This window comes from Gallinula chloropus (genome assembly GCF_964237585.1).
Source record: "Gallinula chloropus genome assembly, chromosome: 6".
Lineage (NCBI taxonomy): Eukaryota > Metazoa > Chordata > Aves > Gruiformes > Rallidae > Gallinula > Gallinula chloropus.
The window spans coordinates 25,398,322-25,423,680 of record NC_140091.1 but is presented as its reverse complement, the minus strand read 5'-3'; the positions used below and the strand labels follow the sequence as shown (position 1 = coordinate 25,423,680).

The 25,359-nt window shown below is 41.7% G+C and overlaps 1 protein-coding gene across 2 annotated transcripts in view; it reads left to right on the top strand.

Annotated features, from left to right (window-relative positions):
• Nucleotides 1–388: 388 nt before the first annotated feature.
• KIFAP3 (kinesin associated protein 3) overlaps nt 389–25,359 on the top strand; it is a gene marked incomplete at its 5' end in the record, with an annotated part of 70,512 nt that continues 45,541 nt past the window's right edge. The window contains 10 exons of one of the 2 annotated variants that reach the window (XM_084265813.1): nt 389–486; nt 6,040–6,171; nt 6,885–7,039; nt 7,630–7,685; nt 8,190–8,331; nt 10,222–10,321; nt 11,082–11,206; nt 11,669–11,767; nt 12,503–12,681; nt 14,956–15,118. In XM_084265813.1, the coding sequence (XP_084121939.1) occupies nt 455–486; nt 6,040–6,171; nt 6,885–7,039; nt 7,630–7,685; nt 8,190–8,331; nt 10,222–10,321; nt 11,082–11,206; nt 11,669–11,767; nt 12,503–12,681; nt 14,956–15,118 (1,183 nt within the window). The remainder of the gene's footprint in view (nt 487–6,039; nt 6,172–6,884; nt 7,040–7,629; nt 7,686–8,189; nt 8,332–10,221; nt 10,322–11,081; nt 11,207–11,668; nt 11,768–12,502; nt 12,682–14,955; nt 15,119–25,359) is intronic. The other variant, XM_084265814.1, reaches the window with a different exon arrangement.

Below are 25,359 nucleotides of genomic sequence, written 5' to 3'. Positions count from 1 at the left end.
TAGGGCAGTCCGGACCCAAAGGGCGGTCAGCAAGGACCGTGAAGGGCGCTCGGGCGGGGGAGCTTACCTAGCACGGCGCGCAGAGGCTGTCGCCCGGCCACGGCAACGAGGGGAAAACTGGGGCTCCCGGCACCAGGGGTGCCAGCGGGGTTCGTGCCCCGACCTCCGGGAAGGCCGAGGACCGTGCGGGGAGGCCGCAGCATGCGGGGAGGCCGCCTCACGCCTCGCAGCGGGACTGGAGGGACAGTACCCGTCGTACGCCTGCAGGGGGCGCTGCGCCCGCCTCTCCCCGCTCCACCCCGTCGCGCCGCGCAGCGCGCCTGCGCGCTCGTCTCCGCGAGTCGCGGCCGCGGCGCGTGCGCGCTCCGAGCGCGCGGGGCGGGGCTCGCTCTCACCCTGGTAACAGTCCCCGCTGCGGGGCCGCGCCCTGGCCAGGCCTGCTCCCCCCGCCGCCATGCAGGGCGAGGATGCCCGGTACCTCAAGAGGTAACCGGGGCCGGGGGAGGGCCGGCCAGGGCTCGGGGGGTGAAGCGCGGCAGGTTGTGGTCGGAGGTGGAAGGGGGCCGCGGGGCTGAGGTGCGGCAGGCTGTGCTGAGGGCTGGGTGAGGCACTGAGGTGCGGCAGGTTAGCCTGAGGGACGGCGGCGTGCTGAGGGGTGGGGTGTGCGGGGTTGTGTGGGGGAGACTGAGGTGTTGGGGCCGTGGGTGGGAGGCTGTGAGGTGGGGGGAGTAGAGGAGAGCTGAGTCTGTGAGGCTGAGGTGTTTTAGCCTGAGCTGGGGGCTGAGAGGGTAACTGCCAGGCGGCGGGCAGGAATGGGGTGTGGGGAGGTGATGGAGTGTGGGGCTGAGCTGTTGCAGGTTGTACTGGGGTTGGTTTAGGATGGTTGTACTGGGGTTGGTTTAGGATGGGTGGGCGGTCGCAGGTGAGGAGGTGAGAATGGAGAGTGTTTTGCAAGGGGAGATTGCGAGGTGGGTGGAGGGATTGGGGTTGAGGGGTGACTGTTTTGGAAAATGGCTGGAAGTTGTGGTGTCGGGGCTGGGGGGAAGACGGGTGGGAAGGTTTGGGGTGACTGGTTTGGGAATGAGTGATGGATTTGTTTGGGGCAGGCTGAGGGCTGTCTACCTAGTCTGATGGGGAGTGGGACACTGACTACCTAGTCAGTGGGGACTGGGAGGCTAGATTAGGGATGAGTGAAGGTTATAAAAGTTTAGAGTAGGCTAAGATAGTGTGCTGGTGGTAACTGTTTAGGGAAAAGATGGTATTTTGGAGGGATGCACTAGTTTGGGGATGGCTGTGGTAACATTTTATGGTATGTGTTTGAGCTGAAGCTCTGAGGTGGCAGCAAACTGAGAGAATAGATGCTATTAGGGGATGAGATGAGCGGGGAGTGTTATGTGGGTATTAAGGGTTAGGATAGGGCAGTCGGTTGCTTTGAAGAACAGGCAGGTTGTGGGTTTGTGAGGGTAATATTAAGTGGTAAGGGTATGTTCTGGGTGTAGCTGGGAGAGATGAACTAGTTTAGAGGAAACGTTAGATCACGGCAGATCTAGGGGGGTCAGGTAACAATGTGGTCCAAGTGGGATGGTGTGGGAGTTAAGATGAGGTGAGAGGCTGAGTGTTGTGAGAAGTGAGTTGTACTATGAAGCCATGTAAAAGAAGATTGTGAAGAAGGGTGGGATAACAAGGTGAGGGATAAAAGTTTGCGATAGGGATTGCTGGAGGGAGTGTGAACAGGTTGTGCTAAGCAAGGGGAGGGCAGGTTGTGTTTGGATGAGAAGGAGCTGAATGTGGTTAGAGGCTTAAAGATACGGTGACAGAATGAGTGGTGTGAGTAAAGAATAGCTAAGGATGCATTGCAGAGGGAGAGCATGACTAGATGTTGGCAGCATGGGTAAGAAAGGCTGGCAGGTAGAGAGGTGATCCTGGGAGGTAATCATAGTGTATAAAGTGGGTGATCTGGGTTTGATGTTAAGGGTGTGATGAACGAATGGTGCCTTTATGTGTCCTGTCAGCCTAAAGAATAGGGTCCCAGTAGGCAACTACTGGATCTCCACGTTGTTTCAGAGCAAAAGTGCTAGCAACCCCAAAAGATGTCAGGCCATCTAGGCCTCTGTTAAGAGTCGATGTGTGAACAGTGTCGCTTTCTCCTACCATGCAGGTGACTTTATCCATTTCATCTTGGACCTTGTGGAGTTCCTGGTCTCTTTTTTTTTTTTTTTTTTTAAACTTCCTTTCCATGTTGTTAGCATTTACAGAACATGCTGTTTAGGCTGAGTTTTGCCTTTGTGTTTTTCTTTTTCCCTTTTTCCCTTCGTGTGTCACATATTAAGACCCATAATGAGAAACAGTGGTGAAAAAGCCCTCTTGATAATCACTGAACATTATTTCTGCTATGTAAATGTGATAACAGTTAAAAATCAAACGGCCATCTGTAATTAAATAGCTTTAACTTTAAAGCAGTGCCTATTTTTAGCCTTGCTTGTTCTGTTTGTGCCCTCTTATGATTTTGGAGGAATCGTCCTTATTTTGTAGTCATCAGTGCACCATGCATAGTTTTCTCTCTTTTTAGGGAGCACAAACTGAAAAACATCTGCTGTGCTGTTTAACATGACGAGGCTTGTGTGCATGTCCGGTACTCCTCTGATCCCTGTTTCCCTTTGTCATCCTCCATGAGCAGTCTCCCTCCCACCTAGGCTGACTTGCCAGGGTTTGTTATTGGATTTTCAGCCTTATCCACATGCGTGATTTGTGCCACTTGTAATTAGGATAGTTTAGTTTTGCTTTTTCCCCCTGAAGGAATTAGTTAATAAAGGGTATTCACATGGCAGCTTTGGCTGTGTGAGCTCAGCCAGCACAGCTTTTGTCTGTAGAAAAGGCCTTCCTCTTTTAAACCTTTAATAGAGCAGGATTCTTGTTGACAGAGCAGGCACTGAAGTGAAAGGATGGGCTGATGTGTGTGAGAGATCCCCAGTGCATTGCTGTTTCTACCAGTTCTAAGAATGTCTGTACTTTTAAATGTTTTATGAAGTGACTAGATGCTTACAAAGTCAAGATAGCTATAAAATCAGGAAAGTAGGTATCTGTTGATTTGGGGAGGGAGGATTTTATTCTCTAAATAAAATCTGGGTGGTTTTGTTTGGGTTTGGGGTTTTTGGTTTGTTTGGGTTTTTTTTTTTAGTGGAGCTGGCATTCTGAATACTGTGGCTTCCAAATGGAAGGTAACTTTAGTGGCTGTGTAGTGCATTTTGTGTAGGTCTTCAAGCAGAACACAAAGTCAGATTTTTATTTTAGAGAGGGAACTTTGAAGTGAATTGATTTGTGACTCTGTTAGTGAGGAAATAGCTTGAAGAGTGAAGGTGGTTGTCGGTGTGAATGGGCAGAAAAATCTCTGCAGCTGTAAATTCTTCATCTTACCCATCTATCCCTCTCAAGGAAGAAATTAAACATGGGAAATGCTAAAACTGTTTAAGCAGTCTTAAGCTGATGTTCTGCTGGCCGAAAAGCTCATCAGTGGTTGACTGCTGTGAAAAAGAGATCTCACTCCTTGCTTTTTATCCCTGCTCTTAGATGGGAAGTGTCATTCCCTTTCAGGAGAGCACTTTAATTCTGTAACACATTGAAAAACTCCCTCCACCCAAAACAGGAAGAGTTTTCTCTTGGATTGCTGGAAGTGGCTGTGAAAGGGTTTGATGAGCCCTCACACTGAACCAAGGTGACTGCCAGGAGCAAGGGGAAACATGGGAAGTTCTAATCCTTTTGGCAGTGATGAGCTGTTAATTCAGCTTGGCTCTTGTAAAACTATATCCAGCTCCTTCAAGCCACTTGTCCTCCACCCATCCTCTTCTTTATATCTAGGTATTACCAAGCTGTCACTTAACAGAGGTTTGACTGTCAAGAAGAGTGTTTGTGGTTGGGATCTCCTGGTAGGTTTAAATATGGGGGAAATAAATTTTGGAGTGAGAAGTGAGAGCCAGTTTCCTTTAAGAGCTTTGCCATAAGCTTTCTGCCCTGAAGGGCTGGACCTTGGGAGAACAGAGGATAGACTGTAATGAAGCATCTGCCTCAAAGTACTATTAAAGGAAAAAACCACAAGTCTCTTAAAAAAGAGAAAATCTAAAGTGATAGGTGGAGTTCTGTTACAAACTCATCAAGGAAAATATTACTCTTCAGCAGTCGGCTATATGTGTTTGCCCTGTACCTTTATGCCTTTTTAAGGCCAGTAGTTGAACTAAACTCCCCATTTTCCCCAGCAGAGCTTTCTGTAGTTTGTGGGGTTCTTTTGGGTAGCAGTACCTCCAGAAAAAGGTATTTTTTGCAGTTGTATTCCCCAGAAGGAAGGCAGCCACCATAGTAGCTGGGCAGAAGTAAGCACACAGTTCAGATATTTTCTGAAGAGAGTGGTTACACCGAAGGCTGTATCTGGATTTGCTGACATGTCTAGCTCGGATAGTTTTCCATGGTCTAACTGACCCAATACCATAACTAGCTGCTATCTCATTAATGCTGATAAAACTGTGGTGAAGCCGCTTTTAAATCTGTTTATTGACATGATCTGTCTAAAAAAACCCCAACACCCAAACAAAACCCCAAAACAAACAAACAAAAAACCCCAACCACCCACAGAAAACCATAACTACATCAGGGAGTTGTTTTTTATCTCCAGTGTTTTAGCAGCCTGGTTCATGGCATGGCTGTACACATTCTACTGGAAGTATCAGCAGGAGAAGAGGTGAGCATGAGCTTTACTGCCAAAGATAGAAATGTGTGGCTGCTATTCTCTGGATGTGGTTCTGCCATCACTTGAATCTAGAAATGAGGTGTGCCTTCATGGCCTGTCCTCATGGCCCTTGTATCTGTGTGGGCATGGAGCTGCTGACATAAAGGAGGAGAAAACAGGGCAGGCTCTTTTGGCAGTGGCATTTCTGGGTGCTTTCCTGGAGAAAGCTTTTTCTGGAAGATCTATAACAAAGAAGATAGACATGCTTGATTTATACCTGTTGATGGCAGCTGTTGATCTGGTAATCCCCTGCACCTGGCAACAAACAGTGAGCTGAAGAATAGTAGTGAAGAGGTTTGTGCTTCAGGAGAGTGTAGTGAATTTGAAATCAAATTGTATTGTAATTCATTCTTGGTAGATTTTTAACTGTTACGATTTTGCTGAGTCTACCAAGAGACTCTTTGAGGAAATCTTTCTTGTTGTAAATGACCATCACTTGTACCACTAGATCAGTGCCACTAATGGAACATTAGTTGACAGTGTAACAGGGAATCAACTGGGATATTCACCTTCTCTACGAAATGCATCTTTTTCCTGATTGTAGTTCCTTAGAGAGCTGGGAGTTGTAGAAATCAAAAAAATTATCCTGTTTCTTCCTTCTTTGACTTCTGTGACTAAGTTTTGACCAATGGCTTGGGTGGCTCTGTATGTACTAGAGAGAATACTCAAGAATATGCCACTAGCACTAATCTTTGGTACAGCTGTGTGAAACAAGACATTGTGTAGGAGGAAGAAAGTGCTTGGGGTTCGGGCCTGGATAAAACTGGAGACAGGTCACTTACTAATCTATGTACAAACATGTTTTTCTGAGCTTTTAGTTAAAGTAATTAAGGGTCTGGAAGGGAAGTATTATTAGAAAAGACTGAAGTCCCTTGGTTTGTACAGCCTGGAGAAGAGGAGGCTGAGGGGAGGCTTCATTGTGGTCTGTGGCTTCCTGATGAGGGGGAGTGGAGGGGCAGGTGTCAATCTCTTCTCTTTGGCAACCAGTGATAGAACCTGAGGGAACAGCATGAAGCTGTGACAGGGAGGTTTAGGTTGGATGTTAGGAAGAGGCTCTTTACTGGGAGGGTGGTCAGGCACTGGAACAGGCTCTCCAGGGAAACGGTCACAGCACCAAGCTTGGCTGAGGTCAAGAAGCGTCTGGACGATGCTCTGACTTGCCTGGCCCTGGGTGGAGTCGGGGGTTGGACTTGGTGATCCTTATGGGTCCCTTCCAACTCAGGAGATTCTATGATTCTAATTATTTTTTTTCTTCATGGCAGGAAGGTAAAAGGAGGCAACATAGATGTGCATCCATCTGAGAACGCCCTCATTGTCCATTATGAAGTCGAAGCAACGATTCTGGGAGAGCTGGGTGACCCCGTGCTGGGGGAGCGCAAGGAGTGTCAGAAAATGTAAGGTCATAGCAAGTTCTGCTAGCTTTTTCTGGTTCTCACAGTAATAAATACAGTAACTCAAAGCATCAACAGCCTGTAAGAAATTATGTACTCTAATCTTTATAAAACTTAGTACTAGATTAGCAGAGGGTTAAGAAGCCAGGAAGTAACGTGTCCAGGAAAGTTAACATCTAAAACACATGTTGTAAACCGTGCTTCATCCATGTACTTTAATGTGTTTTGTAAAGAAAAGTGATTATTCTCATTTAACACAGTGGGAACTTGAGATAGAGAGAAATTAAGTGATTGGTTCCTGCTCAAATGATGGCTAATATGGGAGCAAAAGCAGTATTATTAAACCTTCCAACCTTTTACTCTAGGCATTAGCTGTCCTGTTGTTTTGATCTGTTATATTGCTAGTGATTTCACAACAGTACCTGCATTTTAGTTTTCCCTACTATTTTTCTTTTAAGAGCATTAACACATTCCCCATTGATAATTGCAGCTTGTCAGCTGACAGACAGTTATGGTCCATCAAATCTGTTGGACAGTTATTTCCCATTTGGAGTTGTAGAGGGCCACTGCTTTGTCATTACTTGTGTAAGCCATGTCACAGGCCTTGGGGGTATCAGGATCACTTCTGCTTCACGAATTCCTCACTGTAAACATGAATCAAAGGTTTTGAAGATACAAAAATTAAAAAACTGAAGAGATGCCTATCTGTGTTGCAGCATTCGGCTGAAGAATCTTAGTGCAAATACAGACATTGCTTCTTTGGCTCGAAAGGTGGTCGAAGAATGTAAGCTCATTCACCCCTCCAAGCTTGCAGAAGTAGAACAGCTGTTATACTACCTGCAGAATCGCAGAGATGCCTCAGCGGGAAAAGGTAAATAAGACACCATCAAATACCTTGGAACTGGGGTGCTTCAGCTGCTGTCTAAAGTTCTTCATTCTAGCTGACATCCTGACTTGCTTGATGTACGAGTTCTTTGGAGATCATGAGAGCAGGGAGGATGTAGACTTAAATCTTACTTGGAAAAAGTTACATTCTTGTGCCAAGTGGGGAGGAATTGTAATTTTAACAGCCAAAGCTGGGTTTTGGGTGGGTGTTTTACATCAATACATACCAAATAAAAGAGGGTGCCACAGGGAAGCATTCCCGTGGAGTACAAGTCAAATTTTGTCAGCTTGGGCTTGCACTAAGTCTTACTGTCCTCTGCCTCCCTAGCTGACTGGGCAGTAACAGATGATTTAAGCTGACAAGTCAGAAGGCACCTGAGGTTTTAGTTTGCTCTCTGTGGGCTGTTAGACTTCAGAAACCTGGTGTAGCTTAGTTGTGTTAGTCTGACAGGTTAGCTGACCACAACAGGACTTTGACCTTGATTGAACCAGGATGTTTATTGTGAGAATAATGGATATGCTTTTTGTCTGTGAATATGCATAACTTAACTGCAGCTATGTCTTTGTTCCTTATAGAAAAGAAAGAGAAATCCAGTAAGCCAAAAGATCCTCCCCCGTTTGAAGGAATGGAGGTAAATACTGATTTTAGAAGAGAAATGCAAACCCCATTTACTTCTGAATTAAGTGGTTATATCAGGAACCAGGGGGAGAGGAAGTTTTAATTGCTGGGGTTTTTTAGCTTCTTGGTTTTTAAACAAAGAACTTGGTTTGGAAATATTGCACAATGGAATAAAAATCATCTCCATAAAGGGTAAAATATTTGACTTGCATACTTCCCCCCTCCAACTATAGAGCGCAGCAGGACAACAAGTGAGGTCTGGAACATCGGACAGGACTCGGGGAGTCATGTCTGAGCATCCTTTGTTTTTTGTAATTAAATCTCCTCAGATTTCCTGGTGGTTGTTGGCAGTGATTCTGGATGTGTTGATTTTTTTTTTCCCTTCTATTTAATTGTTTCCTAAGATCTTAAGTCAAAGCTGTGCATTCTTTTGTCTTACAATTGGGTAGCGTTGTGATGGATTGTCTTGAGTTGACATCCCTCTCTCTGTGAAACCCCTGCTTTTGACTGCTTTCAGATTGATGAAGTTGCCAACATCAATGACATGGATGAGTACATCGAGTTACTGTATGAGGACATTCCTGACAAGGTGCGCGGTTCTGCCCTCATCCTGCAGCTGGCTAGGAATCCTGATAATTTGGAAGAACTGCTTATCAATGGTAAATTTAAAGCCCAGGGCTAACCTCTCTTAATGTTGTGCTGTTTCTTCGTGGTCCTTTCTTCTCAAGGGCAAAGTAGTTCACCTTTAGTTTGGGACCTTTGTTAGTTTGCTAGGCTTTGCTTCTCAGTATGTAATAAGCTCACTGGTAAAGCCCAGTTGGCACTCTCTACAAGTAGATGCTGTTTAGGCTGCTCTTAGGTGAGCCTGACATAGAAATCCTCCTGGCTTCAGTAGGCTTTAGCTGGTTTCCCATCCTTGTTATTTTGATGCTAAGTTAACTTCAGTTGGAATTGCTGCAGGAGGCAAGAGAATATCCCAGAGATGAGGAAACATGCTTTGAAAATGGGATTTGCAGGCTGATGTGAGATAGTGGTGTCCACTTTCCAAGGGAATTAATAACTTTGGTGTGGATGCATCACGAAGGTGTTTCAATAGCATACCATACTCTTCTTGCTTATGGATCCATTTTAAAATCTTGTCAGAATGCATGATATGACATTCATGTTGCCACTACTTTGTGTCTGCAGCATACGTGCTGTGCCATGTGTGTAGTGAGACCTACGTCAGTGTGGAATAGTGTGTGTTTGTAAATGTATTTGAGTGTGTCTATCCATTCCCATTTCCCATTTTGCAAGGCTGCTGGGGGGGCGTCATTGCAGCCTTCCAGTACCTGAAGGGAGCATACAAACAGGAGGGGAATCAACTTTTTAAAAGGGTAGACAATGGCAGGACAAGGGGGAATGGATTAAAACTAAAGGAAGGAAGGTTTAGATTAGATATTAGGGGGAAGTTTTTAACAGAGAGAGTGGTGAGGTGCTGGAACAGGCTGCCCAGAGAGGTGGTGGTTGTCCCGTCCCTGGAGGCGTTCAAGGCCAGGCTGGATGCGGCCCTGGGCAACCCTGTGTATCTCCAGGCTGGAGGTTGGTGTCCCTGCCTGTGGCAGGGGGGTTGGAAGTCTATGATCCTTGGGGTCCGTTCCAAACTATGCCATTCTATGATTGCCCCCTCTCTTCTTGGGGTGGGAATAACTTTTAAAGATGTCAGAGAAGCATGATAAGGGTGATTCAAACCAAGCCTCCAGTGTACTGGTAGGTTTACGTATTGTTAATTTCTTTTTTTTTTTTTTTTTTTTTACTTGCTCTGAGCCCTTTAACCCCACGTTCATTCTGTAAATGATGATGTCTGTATACACTCTAGCCATCCTGCAGTGTCAGCAAGCAAGATAATTGTAGGAATTGGAGTGGGAGAGGCCTGGTAAGCCATCGTGTAATGGCTTGTGCTTGTGAGATGTTGCAAATATTCTGGTGCTTGGAATTGCTAATTGCTGCTTTTCTCATTCTGAACATGTGATGTGGTGTACAGGAAGAGGGACTGGATAGGGGTAGTGAACGGAAAGATAACTGATTTGTGGAGGAAAATTAAGCTGAAATATGATAAGAAGAGATATAAACAAAGTTACTACAGGGGAAGGAATAGAAGGAAAGAAGTGGATGAAAAATGATAGTTGACAAAGTAAAATTTGAAAGGGATCTGGGAGTGTATGTGGTGATGTTTTGGGTAGGGGCCACAGCATTGTATGGGACACAGATGGTAGAGGCCACAAGATCTTAAAATGAATGATAGCTTTAAGATGACTTTAGTGTTTGGTTGCAGTTTCCTTGCATGTAACCTCTTAGGGTTTGTGACTTGATGACCACACAAGCTACACTCTATCTTAGTACTGTCTCCAAACAGAACTTGAGCAGTGTTAGATGCTAAAGTGAGGTAGCTGTGAAAATCTTCCATTAGAAAACTGATGTAGAATAAGGTGTATTCAAATTCTGTGTCTCACAAGGCAAAAGGAGGGAGGTGAAATGCTGAGGCTCATCTAAATCTTGTTTCACTTCAGAAACTGCCCTGGGTGCATTGGCTAGAGTGCTGAGAGAAGACTGGAAACAAAGCGTGGAACTTGCTACCAATATAATTTACATTTTCTTCTGCTTTTCAAGGTGAGTGCAGCATCTCCCTGTATAGGAACTTAAGGAACTTCTCTATTTAGTGGCTTTTCTTTTTTTTTTTCTGCTCTGCACTACAAAATCTCATCAGAACAGGGACAAAACCTGCTGAGATCGAAACGCTCTTGTTATAAATGACAAAAATGAGGCACAGAACCCCCATGGGTGAGGCAATGTGTAGTAGAGCTGAGATGAAACTGGTAGACCTGTAGTTTATAGGCTGAGCTGCCCCCTTTTATTTCCTGAAGCATTCCTACAGGGGAGAAACAGTATTCAAAACTGAAGTGAGTGCTTGCTTTTATTTAGATATGCCAGGGTTTCAGCATACCCCACCTAGAAGTAATTTTAATGGAATTTTCATTGCAACTTGATTTTAGGCCTGTAGTATAATTCTGGTGAGTAGGGGGTCCTGTGAAGCACTTGTAGTATGAAAAGTGGGGTTGCTTGGAAATCATTTTCCTTTACGCATGAGAATTGGAATGTGTTTGACTTGGAACAACGCTCTGTTGCTTGGCCTTCTACAAGTTTGGGAAAAAATACTCATGCTTTCAGGAATTGTTCTTGCTTTGAAATAATTTTCCAATAGAGATGTGTTACAATGGGGCCCAGAGTAAATACTCTTTCTCTTTTTTTTTTTTTCTTTAAATACTTCCTGTGGGGCAGTGTTGGGACAGTGCTAACATAGATGTCAAAACAGATTTGGGGTTTGTTTGCATTTATTTTTTTCCTCACAGGTGTTTTTTCTTCAATATAGTTTTTCTCAATTTCATGGCATAATCACACACTACAAAATTGGAGCTCTGTGTATGAATATCATAGACCATGAACTGAAGAGACATGACCTTTGGCAGGAAGAACTTGCTAAAAAGAAGAAAGCTGATATCCTTTTGATGTGCTGGGGCAGCTTGATGGATTCTGACCTGACTTGAGAGCTGTTGTTGAGCTACATGAGAGGAGCAACTTCTGAGAAAGCAGCAGAATGTACTAGAAAGTGCAAAATATAATTACAGGTGTGAAAAAAAACAAAAGTGAGAAGTTTGGGCTGCTGAAGAGATTAAACTGGAGTTACTGAAACAGCACAAGAAAAAATGTTTTGTTTTATCAGCAATATGTCTTAGGAATGTTCTTGCTAACTACTAGGATGTAACATCCAGGACTAGGGGGAGAAAACATTTATACTGTGGGTTACAGGCATATCAAACTGTTGCTGAATTAGTGTCTTTACACTGGCTATTCCATAGATGTCTTGCTTTTTACTAGTGATGGAATAACACCTTTTGAGGACAATAGTTATCTAGACTTTATAACTTTGCTCGGAACTCCTTAACTTTTGCAATTTACTTGATGAAGATCCTGAAAATCAAACCCTGAAAAAGGACTATGAGAAAACATACAAGAAATACCAAGGGCTGGTTGTCAAGCAGGAACAGCTACTCAGAGGTATCAAATCACAAATCACTTCCTTGTAAATGTGGGCAGAGAGTTCTACTGAATGCTTGTTATGATGAGGATGTCTTAAACGGACCGAGTGTATGGATGAATATGGAAGAGCATTGCCAAAGAACAGGGAGAAGATGAGTGCTTAATCAGATTGCTTGGCAGTTTGCTAACAATTTTAAGTGATCTGTCAGTCTTAGAGGAGAAACAGCAAAAGTTATCCCTGCAGTTTTTCTCTGCTCTCTATGTTGGTTTGGGAGGAGTTGGGTATTTTGGTTTTGTATGTTTGATTTGCAGGGTGATTTCTATAAATTTAGCCTACCTTAGTCTGTATCTGACTCAGGTTAAATAGCTTTCACTCTCGTTTTTTTTGTGCTTTGTTGGTTGGTTGGTTTTGTTTTTTTCAGCTAGATTGAAATGATGTGAGAGGCAAAGCTTCCTTTTTAATGGTTCCCACTGGAATTGAAAGAAAAAAACACAGAAAGTTTCTAGTGGTCATAACCTTTTTTTTTTTTTTCAAAGCCACTGTTAGAATTAAAATTAATTCATAGTGCTTTTTAAACAGGAATAAAAACCACTCACAGTCAGTTTCCTTCAAAATGCGTTGGGAAGGGAGTGAAATGCTTCTGAAAGTCTTGTCTTAAGCACTTAATGTGTATACAGACTTGTTTAGTTCTGTTGTCTTTGATGTATTAGTGTGATTTGTTACGTTTCTTATGTTATGGTTGACTTTGCCAGTTGCACTTTACCTGCTCCTAAATCTCGCTGAGGATACTCGCACTGAGCTGAAGATGAGAAACAAAAACATTGTCCATATGTTAGTGAAAGCACTGGACCGTGATAATTTTGAGCTGCTTATCCTGGTTGTATCTTTCTTGAAGAAACTCAGCATTTTTATGGAGAACAAAAATGATATGGTAAGGCTCATGGCGCTCTTCTGCGGTATTAGAAAGGTATAGACTCTGCAAATGTTGTGGCAATGGAGGGAAGAGGGAGATATCTGTGTTCCCACCCTAAACAGCTATAGTACTTGTTATCCTCTTCTGTTACTAGTAAAATCCAACATCCAGCCATAAGACACTGCAAAAGTTTAAGAACCGTCATTCCAAAGAGTTACCTCAAAATATGTGAAATTTCAGATTTTGAAGTTAGCACTCCAAAATCTTGTCATCCCATGACCCTTCCTCCAAACTAGACTCTTTTTTGACAATATATCATTGTCTCTGACATGTACTGTCTTGTAAAGCGAGGTAGTTATCCTTTGCAGTTTGCTAGACTAGTTTACTTTTTTCTAGATCGTCTTGGTCTTCAAAGGCACCTCGTTTTCCTTCATGCAGCCAGTAGCTCCTAAGAACTGGAGGCAATGTTATTTTTTGTGATCTTTTTTTAGGTGAAGTCTCAAATTTCTGAAATTTTAGTGTATTTCTTCAGTGAACTTTTTAACCTCTAACCAAGTACCTCCTTTGCTGATATCCCAGCTTACAGCAGGTACATGCCTTCGCTTCTGTGCCTTTATGCTGCTTTGTTTAAGGAAAATTCACCATTTTCACTTTCCAAGAGGTTGTCTGAGATTAATTTTACACTTAGATTGTGAGATGGAAAGATCTGTGTAAAAGCAATAGAAAGTTAATTGCATCTTTGTTACTGGAACTGTTGTTTGCATGCTTATGCACTGAACACTGCAGATAACAGGTACCTCCCATATTTATATATGGCTATTCTATTTCTTAACAAGTCAGACACCAAGCATGTGTTTTTTGGAGAATATAGACCTTTCATCAGGTGATTGGTCATTGATTTTAATTTATATTTGTGTACTGCCCTAAAAGTTTTTTTTTTTTAAGGAAAATATGATTTAGCTCCCCAGCCAACTGAGCTGCTGGCACAATTTCTCTTTGTTGTAGTGAAAAGACAAATAAACCAAAATTATTGAATTGATTTTACTGCAGAGTGTTTTAACAGTTTTGAAAAGGTTTGTGTGCTTTGGGTCTGCTGCCTGAGACAATGCTCTTTTTTTCACAGTATTACTAAAGAAAGCCACCAGTGAAGGAGAAGATGTTGTAATACTTATATCGGGCAGTAACACAAAAGTGTCAAAGGCAAAATGAACCAGGACTAGTTGTGCAATGCCTGATTCTAAGTAAAAATGAATAATCCACGTATATTTATAGCACATTCTTTCCTTTGGTATTCAAGTGCCATATTAAAATCAAAGCGGTGAAGTAGGAGTTCTTGTTTTGCTTGATCAAAGGTATCCAGTCAGTTGTTTGATTATTGCACTATGCTGTGTGGGGAGAGCTGTAGTTTCTTTTCTTAGTATTCTTTCTGTGTGTATTTATAACTGGGAACTAGTTACATACGTGCAAAAGTTTGAAGAATGCAAAGTAATTCTACATGCTGTCTTCTGTCCAAAGAAGGTTCTGGGGGAAGGAAAAAAAAAAGGGGGGGGAAAAGGCATTTAAAAGATTATGTCAAATAAAAGCAGAGAAATGTTGCTTAAAAGATGATAAAAGCTTTCTGAAGTTGTGCCAGTCGGTGCTCAGATGTCTCTTCTGGCTGGTAAAGTGAACATGATCTCAGGAACTGATACCACATCTCTGTTCCTGGATTCCACTTTTTAATTTGAAAGTGATACATGTTTCAAGATGACTTTCATGCTTTTATTAAATTAATATAGAGGATGGCATGCCTCTTCTGAGAGCACATGCAAAGTTCTGTTTAGGGGTTCATTTGAAATTCATAATGAAAGGTCTCAAATTCTTTTTGGATGCCAATTTTCTGTCTGTCTTGGTTGGGTATCTCTTTGACTGTAACGTCAGTTGCTCCAGGGTTGCTTGTGTTTAAACGAGTTCCCCCGCCTCGCTCCAATCTAGACTTGCAAGTGATGTCTTGACCACATTCTTGCAGTATTCCAACTGTGAGGAATATTTCCAAAGTGTCTGAAGTGTTTGGTTCAAAAACTTTTTTTAATCAACATTACCCAGTAACCCAATCTAGAAGACTTCAACTGCAAAGTCCTAAGCAAAGCTGCTTCAGATAAAAATGCATTGGCAGTCACTCTTATGGGTACAAATTGGATATGTATTTGCAGATGCATTCATGCGAATGTATAACAGAGTGAGAGGGCTTTTACAGTGAAGGCAAAGCTAAGTTTGCATGGATTATAGATCTTTCTTCTTTTTGGTGTGCAGGTTGAAATGGATATTGTTGAAAAACTCATGAAAATGGTACCCTGTGAACATGAAGACCTGCTGAATGTCACTCTTCGACTCTTACTAAATCTCTCCTTTGACACAGGCCTGAGAAACAAAATGGTACAAGTTGGTTTGCTACCTAAACTCACTGCACTTCTAGGTATGTCTGCTTTTGTTCTAACATAAACGTTCCAGTGGGGATAGTGCAGCTGTTTGCATCACGACTTGGCATGCTTAAAAGTTGCTGCATCATTTTTCTCTTTTTTCAAAGAGCTTCTTCACTTCTTCCACTTTTTTATCATTCAAATCTTCCTTCTGGATGCAGGTTGAAATGGAAGATTAAAATAATGTGAGTCCCAGTAGACTTACTCCGAGGTTCTCTTAAGCTGCTGAATGAGTCTTCTGCTCTTTAAAAGTGACTTTGATAGCTGCCTCAAAACCATGTGAGCTGATGCACGGGTGACATATGTAATTTTGTGAGAGCACCTCACAAAGCTTGAACATACCTGCTGCAGCTGTTACCATAATGGGCCAGGTAGATCAGAATTTGCTCACTGTTTTCAGCTTCAAGACCAGGCAGTGCAGACTTCCAGACTTTCAGCTTGACCGTCTGTAACTTGTGTTAACATCACATGATAGATATGGATACAAGTGAAACTCATTGTCTCCATAGTGATCCCCTATGGACAGCAACAAGGAGTTTGGAAAAAGCAGAGGGTTGTCCGATGTGATCGTTGTTGTGTCCTGGAGTTCTCAGGAGGTAGCTTTTATTGCTCCTTCTGTGTTCTTTGGCTGATAGTATCTAGATGCTGCTCTGGTGGATATGCTAAATATTTAGCAGGATTTGGCCACAAGAATTGCTGAGTGCTTGTTTTAAAGTGAGGTTTGAGGATCTTGTATTGTGGAGCACTAAAGTGAAACACTGATGCAAGCCACTGTTAAAGCTTTCTCAGATATCCTGAGTTTGGGATGCACTAAATCCAGTGCAGCTGGTGTAGCCAGTGTGATGGGAACAAGTGGAATGCAACAGTGAATCTGTGAGCTTTCTCCCCTAGCTTTGTTGTATGGTCTCATAGGATCATTTGCCTTCTCAATTTTACACTCAACCTCAACATGGGCTTATTGCTGTTTTGTATACAAGTAAATACCATGAGAACTTAGACTGCCTTGGAAGCCTTAATCCTGATGGTGATTAATATGCCAGCTACCCGATATATCCCAAAATGCCTCTGAACTTCCTATGCTTTCTGCCACACAACCATGATTGCACTTGATATCCTCCTCTGGGCTTAGCTAGGAGGAAGGAGAAAAAAGGCTTCTGGAATCCCTCTTAACACCTTTTCTTGAGACAATGCTATTTAGCAGTAAACTGAGAAGTGGAAGCTAGTCGGGAAATGTATTTTATCTCATTTGAGAGAGGATCTGCCTAGGTAGTCTGTTTCATCTTGGATTGGAAGATTTTTGGTGCAGGAAATTAGCTCTTTTGTACAGCAGCTAGTGCTTTGGTTTAACCCTGGGGCTTCTGTGTGCTTGTCACCCTAAGCAATGGCATGACACAAATCACCGAGAAGTCCCTGCTCCCAGAAATTCCCCATTTACTATTAGTGTCAGACTAAACTCATCAGTTAAGTACCTGCTTTCTTGTGTCTGATTCTAATGTGGAGAGGAGAATTTTTCAAATGCCTTTCTCTTGGGCTTGCAATTAGGCCAATGCAGAAGGCTGTTTAGCTCAGAACTGGCTGCTAAAATTGCAGTCTGCTCCTGAAGTTGCTGCTAGGGTAATCTATACTAAGTTATACTAGTATTTCCAGAAACTTCACTGTCTCTTTGGCTGCTTTTTTTCCCTTGACTTGGAAGTGTTTGACCCCTTTTTTTTGTATTTTGTGGTTTGTTTTTTTTTTTTCTTTTTGAGAGATGTGTATTGTTTGTCCTAGCTCCTCTCTGTAGAGTTTTGCAATGGGATGGTTAGAAAATGTAGGAGGAAATACAGTCTATTACTTGTTTCTTAAGTCAGCTCTACAATTTGTGAGATTCTTCTTGGTACAGTGATGTAAGTAATTTTCAAATACTGTGTATCCTGTCTCCTGTAGGCCTGCAATATTAATAACAAAATAATCATGTGCTAGATGCCCCTTTTGTACAGGTTCTTTGTGTATAAACACACATTATTCAGTTCAGTACCCTTTGGCTTACATGTGCAGCTCACCTTAAAGTGCTGACACACCTCAACAGCTGTTGACAAGTTACCATACAGCTCCTAATGCCACCAGGTCATGTTGACTCAGCCCACTGAAATTTAATGTTTGGGCATGCTGTGCCTTTGAGTCTAGGGCTGGATTTGAGATCAGTATAAATGGAGTGTAGTAGGCATTTAAGGGGAGAGATGAGGTTGCAAAGAATTGAAGGACAGGATTTCTTGGGCAGCGGTTTAGGGCTGAACACGGAGGTGGCTGCAGCCCGCAGTTCTAGAAGATGTGCCACTTTCCCAAGGGACATTTGGTGGCTAGGGAGCAGAAAGGATCTAAATGCAGGCAGAAGCTGGAAGCCAAAGAGATGAACTGGTTCCAACTGTCAGGAATGGACTAAGATTGGCATGCATATCTTGGAGAAGGACTATATTCTTTCTTCTCGCTTCAGTGTGTTGGGGCTTCCGTTGAAAATGCAGACATGAGAAATTCTGCTTAGTCTTGGTTTTTATTTTAATTAGCCTTTTCTTTTTAACAGAGCCAGTGGCTGCTTCCCCATGTAGCTTTGCCAGTCATCACCACTTGCTAGTTTTCGTGGCTTCTCTTCACAAGTTTGAAGTATTGTATGTGACAACGCTCCTCTTGCTCCCTGCAGGCACCCAAGTAAATCAGCTACAGCTGACCTCTGTTATGCTCTGCATCTCAAAGAGCTGGGTGCAGTTGAGGGAAGTTTAGCTTCAGACTTGAGATCAGAAGCTGGAGCAGAGCTGTGGAGGCCTAGGAGATGTATAGCTTGCTGTATTTGGGTTTTTCTATACACAAGCTGCTTGAGGAGATATGGAAAGAGATTTTATTGATTCGGGTGACTTCGATTTCTGTAACAAAACTGTGTTACTGAGTCTCCAGGGGCTTGTGAAGAATGTTTTTGTACTGGTGGCTTTGCTTTAGTACTTGGCAATTATATTTACAGTGACTTTTTTTTTTCTGTACATACATTCTCCATGTGAATGTTTTATGTGCCAGTATGTGAAATAAGGGTTTGGTGGATTACGGTGAGAATTCATGTGAATTTACCAAGTGATTTAAACTAGATGTTTGCCTGAAGTGTGGAAAATGCAGATTCAGTGCCCTCTAATTGTCACCATGACAGGAAAGACCCAAGCAGCATGCTATAGACTCATCTGTGGAGGTTTCCTCAACTCCTCCAGCGTTCTCATTCTGCTTTGCATGGCATAATTCAAGTGAAGTGGATAGGAGTGACTTGCTCCAAAGCAGTAGAGTTTGATGGTTAGTGTATTTGCATGGGGAAAGTGTCCTCACTGGAAAAGAGGGAAATGCAGAGCTGAACTTAAAGGAAGGATGTGAATCTGTTTTCTTAATCCCTGAGAATGTTCTCCCACTGTTGGACAGAAGGGAGATGTTACCCTTTCTCATAATTCTTCCCCTGGCTATGTGACTGGTTTCTAAAGTAAATGCCCTGGCAGCAAACAGAAGAAAACATTGTCTACAAGGAAGAATAAAAAACCCCCTCACTTCTTGTTTGGACCAAATCCACTTTGTTTTTCAATTAACTGGCCAAACCAAATACAGAATTTTTAGTACAGCTCTCTTAAATATCCTCACAGCTTGTGATTCATATTCTTCTAATAAGGGTGCTATTTTGTGCTGTGTCTGAGTGGTTTCTTAGCCTTTGTGAAGTGAGACAAATAGTTTTCCATGAGAACAGCAGGCAGTTTGTACAGCAGAACCATCCGAGTGCTGCTGTGTGTGTTAGAGCAAGCTGGAAACTCATCTTGGTGGACCCCTGTTCAGAAGGAGCTCTTGGCAGTATGGGGGTATAGCAGGCAGTACTGGGGTTTCTGTGTCCACCCATGAGTGAGTTACTCCTCTCAAAAGGATACAAGTGATAGGGAACAGTGCAAAAGCTTTTACAGTGGGAACTGTGGTGCTACTCAAAGGGTAAAAGGAACGCATCTGGCTGCATGCAGGGAGCGTGTGTGTGCTCATCCCTTTGAGCTGCTGGGCAGTTCTTGGGTGGACCAAACACATATTGTCTTGAAATGCGATTTTATTTTCATTCACTTCCCCATGAAAGCCATGCTTAAAGAATGCAAACCTGTTGTGCTTGGAAGTCAGACTCCTCTTGGTTGCTTGGAAGTACTAGCTGCTTTTAAAAGTCAAACTCATTGCACACAGGTATTGGGGACAGGAAAGGTGAGTGAGTCACAGAAGAGTACTAGTTGCAAACCAGACCCAAACACAACATGGGATGCTGAAGGGTTGTGCCTGTGGCCGTGAAAGTGTTACACAGTGCTGTGGTGTTCAAACTCAAAAATATTCATAGTAGTGAACATCTTGGGTTATGTTTTCTAGTACAGATTACAGAGACTGAGAGCAAATTTGCTTTGTGGATTTGTCCAGCCAAGCAGATTAGTGTTTGTTACACAACACTCTGAAACATGATGTGATCAGTCCCAAGTAGCAGCTGTATAGTTTTGTCACCCAGTGCGTGTCGAGCCCACATGCTGTACTAATGTGAGGATCCTGACCCGGTGTTCTTAATTTCTCAGTGTTCCAAGTCAGTATCAGCATACTGAGGAGTAGCAGCCACCTGATCTTATGTAGAAGTCTAAGGGCTGTGCAATAGTTTGCAGACTCCAAAATAGGTCACACTCTTCTATTTTGAGTCCTTTATTTAAGCTGGAGATAGCCAGAGCAGAGGGTAAGTCTGACAGTCTGATTTAGTTGTCACTGAAGAGTCTTTCTTCACAAGCTTCATTGGTAGAAATTTTGAGTTTTATTATCAACAATCTTTTCTGAAAACTGCTGAAATTCCTCTGATATTTTTCTGTTCTGTACACGTTGGGTTTAATGAGCAATCAAAGGATTGCCAAATAGCTGTATGTTGGGTTTCTTAACAATCATGTCTTGATATGGTATGCAGCCAAGCTGGATTATGTGTTGACTGCTGTTTAAAAACCCAAGAAGTACTTTGCTCTCTAATTAACGGAGTGCTGTGGGTTTTTAATGTTCTATTCCTTTTATGAAAGTTTCTTTTAAGAAGGCTTAAAGTCGATGTGTTCTCTTTATGAGTTCACTTGGCCTTTTTGTAATGAACTTATTATGGAGCTTCACACATCTGTTGAAAAATTGAGCTTCTTATAGGCTACTGCAGTGTTTTTTCTGACTTTAATAGGCCTCGTTTATCCTATAAAGAAACATACGTTTTCTTACCTGATCAAGTGAGCAAACAATAGGGGTCAGATGTGGCAAAGACCCTAACAAAAAGCACATGTCCAGCCATCAGGGTGAGGTAAAGTCATATCAGGATTGCTTGAAGTTATTAATGGCAGTAAAATTTATGCTTCCTCCTGTTTTCCCAATTAAATTGAGAAACCTTTTTTTCCTAAGGTGGCTCTGCAGCAGCTGGTTCCAATACTTGCTGTGTGAATATTGCCTGGGGTGTCTCCATTCCTTTATAGTAGAGGCTGGCTGAAGCACATTAAGTAACAGTTCAACTACAGGGACCAGTCTGTTGGAAAGCAGTAATTATTAAGGGATTTATTTTAATGGTAGTTTTTTTATCATTTGTGGTGAGTATGGCCAAGGCTTAAAAAAACCCAAACCAAACAACCCACAGCAACAAACAAACAAAATGCTGTAAGGAACACAAAGCAAAAACACCTCTTCTAAAGCCTTATTAGTAGTGCAAATAAACCTGGCATGTCTAACTGACTTGAAGAGAGTGGTGGGTGCACGATGTGTTTTTAAACCCAAGTATTTATTTAGATACTTTAACTATGGATTAGACAGCAAACTTTAGTGTTATTAAAGAAAAATTCACTTCTGATGTTGAGAAATACAGAACTTGGAGCAGAGAGGCCTCAGTATTGATAATACTGTGCTTGAAGCAAAAAGAGAGTCGCAACTAACTTCAGAAGCCTTCACCATATCCTTGCTTAGTGCTACTGGTAAACTGTAGTTAACAGGAAAGAAGGACTGAAATTTGTAACATCATTCATTAAATTTTACATAAGCTTATGGGTTTTTGAAGTCTGTTGTCTAAGACTTTTTTCACTCCTTCCACGCTGTCAGAGTTGGAAACAGTGTTGTTCCATTTCATAGCTGTTACAGGTGGGTCTTTGCTAATCTGAACACTCCGCATTTGACTGTTCAGGTGAGTGACAGCTTCCCGCAGTGGTGTGCTGCATGTGTATCTACCTGTGTTACCAGTTTGGGGTTTTTTAAACGAAGAAGATAACTTTGGGGTAACATGAGAAACTAACTTAATGAGTTCTGACTGAAAATAGAAATGCTTAAGGCAGCTGCAAGGACAGGAGTGGAGTGATGGACAGAGCGTAAAGATGAGGGAGGCGGTTGTTGGAAGTTCACTGACTGGTGAAGCATCCCCTCAAGTCAGTGTTTCTACCGTGGAGCTTACAGTAGGTGACTGTGTAATTAATTGAATTAATGTAATTGTTTCTTTGCATATTGCAACAGCGAACTAATACTTAACTGTAAAAAGTAAATCTAGTCTTCTTTGTGAAGTGTTGACACCTGAAAGCTTTACAAGGCATTTGGATGTCTAAAGTGTGACAGAACAGAAAACAGCTCTAGTTTCCTGCAAAAAAAAAAAAAAGAAGGTGGGGCACTGCTGTGCATCTTCCTAATCTGTGGTTCATAAAGCCTATTCATAAATCTAATCTATGTTCATAAAGCCTGTATGAGGGCCAAGGTAGAAGAGAGAGGAGCATCTTTACATGAACCTGCAGGCAGAAGGATGGTCTCAAGCATAGAACGACTTTGCAGATGTAAAAGTCCCATGGATCCCGAGGCTTTTCCAAGTTCAGATGTAAGAGGGAAGGTTACAATCCACTTTCCCTTTTAGAAACGTCGAAACATCTAAAGTCATAAGCTTCTGCTCTGCATCTAAGAGTTTCTGAAATCACCTTCTCCAGTGCAGGAGACCAACTGCTGATTCCTCATGTCTGCAGTTGCTAAGGTTAGAAATCCTTTGTCAGTTGACAGTGCTGATGGGGATGAGGTATGTGAACCCAAAGTTATTGTTCTATAGTGAGTGTAGTGCTGGTGTATCTTTGTACAACCAATTTCTGTTCTGCTGGTGTCTGATACAGAAATGCTTTGCAGAATGGGTTATAATTTTACATATTTGAGGAGTCTTGTAAAGCAAAACTGTCTTTGTGAGGCTGAGGCCTCAAATGTCTCTTTGTTCTTTTTGGAAAAGCTCTCAGATCTGTGAGAAACTTGTAGAACATCAGCAAATGACTTTAAATAACAAAATTGTAATGTTTTCACAATGAAAAGAATACAATCAAATTGTTTTATTGGCAGTCTTGGAAGAAAGGTAGAATGTGCTGGTGTTTTCACAGGAATGGTATCTAGAATAACAGAGAGCTTAATTCTTGTTATCTGAAAGACTCACAAGCTCAACCAATACTTAACTCTGCTTTTTTGGGCTTAGATCTGAACCTGAGTTTGGTACTTCAATGGCTTTGACACGTGGGTAAAAACAGTTTCCATTTCAGTGTGATGAAAGGTAGCATCCTGTGTTGTGGGTGTTTTGGTTGGTTTGTGGGTTTTGGTGTGTTTTTCCTCCTTTGAGCAGCAGCATTTTGCAATACAGCTGTGCCATCCACTCAGATCAGAGGTGGCTCTGCTGTGGAACTATGCACCCGAAGAGCTGGGAGCAAGGAGAACTTAGGTCTTTCTCCATTCCCACTGAATTCCAAACAAGTGGATTGGAAAGGTGTTTTTAGAATAGAGAAGTTCAAATATTTTCTAGTTATTGGCACGTTTGATGCAGTTTAATGAAATACAGTGCTGATATGGCAAAAATTAGGCATGTCCTATAAATTTCCATTTAATTGTCTAACATTTAATCTATGTAGCTTGGTGGAGACTTCTAAAGGAACAGCTTTGCATGGAAGTTTTTCCCACCTATTTTGGAAGTGGGTTTTTTCTTTGTTTAAATCAAACCTGTTCCTTGGTCATAGCCTGACACAAAACGTATTTCATTTGCAGAGAAGTAGCTTTATCTTTTTATTTCAGGAATAATCCTATTGCTGCCTCTTTTTTTCTGACTTTCTAATTGATTTATATCTGGTTTATGTAAATATGGAATATTACAACACATCAGCTTCCAATTTCTGTTTGAATTCACATAAGTTCAAGTATGATTGGTTGTAGGCTACTCTAAATAACAAAAATTGCTTGGTTGCTTTTTTTCTGTAGGGAGATAAAGCCTCAGAAAAGGTTTTATCTAAATTTGTTGGTATGTTGTCTATCCAGTGACTATGCTTTGTTGTCTTTTACGGGTAGCAATACTGCAAGGAGGTGTTTACTGTACATTTTTTCAGTCTGTCTTGCATAGAGTTCCAGGTGAAGAAATTGAGCCTTAGTTGCCAAATGTGGAACTTAATTTTTGTGTATGACTAACATTCAGTAACTCTGGTTTTGAGTTAGTCATTTATTAGTCCTTTGGCTTAGGATTCAGCATGATAATTTCTTCTTTGTTTCCAGTAAAAGATTGTGTCCATGTTTCAGAAGTGTCATGTACTTGGTTCTTTGGGGGAAGGAAAAAAATAAACCAACACCCCCCCCCCCCCCCCCCAAAATCTAAATCATGGCAAAATTGGGGGTTTCAGTTGGGCTTATTGGTATGAAGCCAGTCTCAAGTAATATAAAGGTGGCATGAGAAGGGTTATTTGTATGTAAGTAATATCACAATGTATCATTTCCAATGCCTGGTCTCCTTGAGTATGAGCAGATTTGAAAATTCTTTCAGGTTCTCTTGATAAAATAAACTGATAGATCCAATACGATTTATATTTACATACGTAAATCAAACCAACATGTGTCTAAACCACATGTGGAGTAACTTAGTCCAACTGTTTCAGACCAGGTTGTGAGTAATAATATGGGATAGAGGTAAGCTGAGAGACCTTCTATCAGGTTTTCCTCCTAAGTTCACTGCTAGTTATGACATGTGAATAAACTCTTGATTTCAGTGTTTTTCTGACAGCAGTATGAGACAGTGTAGATCTGATGTTCAGTTTGTGATGCTGTTATCCATCTAGATGTCTTACTTGCCTAATTCTGCATCAGACTTGAGAGTATCAGAGTATGAAATGGAAGTGAAGATTCACTCTGTCATTTTAATAGGTATTGACCTTCACTTGTGTTCTGGTATTGATTTAGTGTAGTTAGTCCTGCATGTGAGTTTGATAGGGTGTATTTCAGATCTAATGTGAAGACATTGATGATTATATTAGAAATTATGGCTACTTGAATTAATGATAACATTACATTTGAATAATTTAGTCCATAATGTATATTCTTACTTTTGCTTTAGCATTTGGAAGCTGCATGCTGCTGTAGCAACTCAGACTGGCATTTCAGTTTTCAGCTTTAGGGTTTGTTTCGTTATCATGGAACTAATGGAGGATTTTTTTCATTTTAAGCTCACAAAGTCGACCAGAATATAGGATTGTTGCTTCAGAAATAATATTTTTTTTCTTTAGCTTCTGCTACTGGTACCATTTAGATCTTTAACCTTAGTAAGAACTAGAGATGGAATCCAGGCATTGGTCCACAGAACTGGCACATGGCTTCTTATTAATGTTCAAAGGCTTAAAATCTGAAGCCATTTTGAACTCAGAACCCATCGTGTATTTATTTCCCTCTCTAATTTGCAGAAAACTAGTTGTGAAAACAGCCCGAGGGACCTGATATTTTCCATCCCAGCTGCTCCAGCTGAACTACAGCTGCAAAAGAAAAAAAAAAAGAAATCCAAGTATTGTTTCTATAAACTGTTGAGTGTATTTTATAACACAATAATTCCCACAAAATCAGTAACTGCAGTTAATGACCGGTTTGTTAAGGCATTAACTGCACTCAGCTGGGAATGACCAATTTCTCTGGAATGGCTGTATAAGAACTAAGGATAATTCAGTAACACTTTCAAATAATTATTTGGTTAATTAATGGTAAATTCTTGTGGAAATCCTATCAAAGTACTCCTGACCCCCACATTTAATATCCAATGAGTTCATTATGATTCATGTTTTATTGCCATAAATACCAGAAGAATCCATAATGACTAGGCCATTATTTTCCAGGGCTGCCCTTACTGCTTTAGGCCATTTGGCTATTCCACCTTCAGTCATAAAAAGCTTGATGCTCAAAAACTACCAGC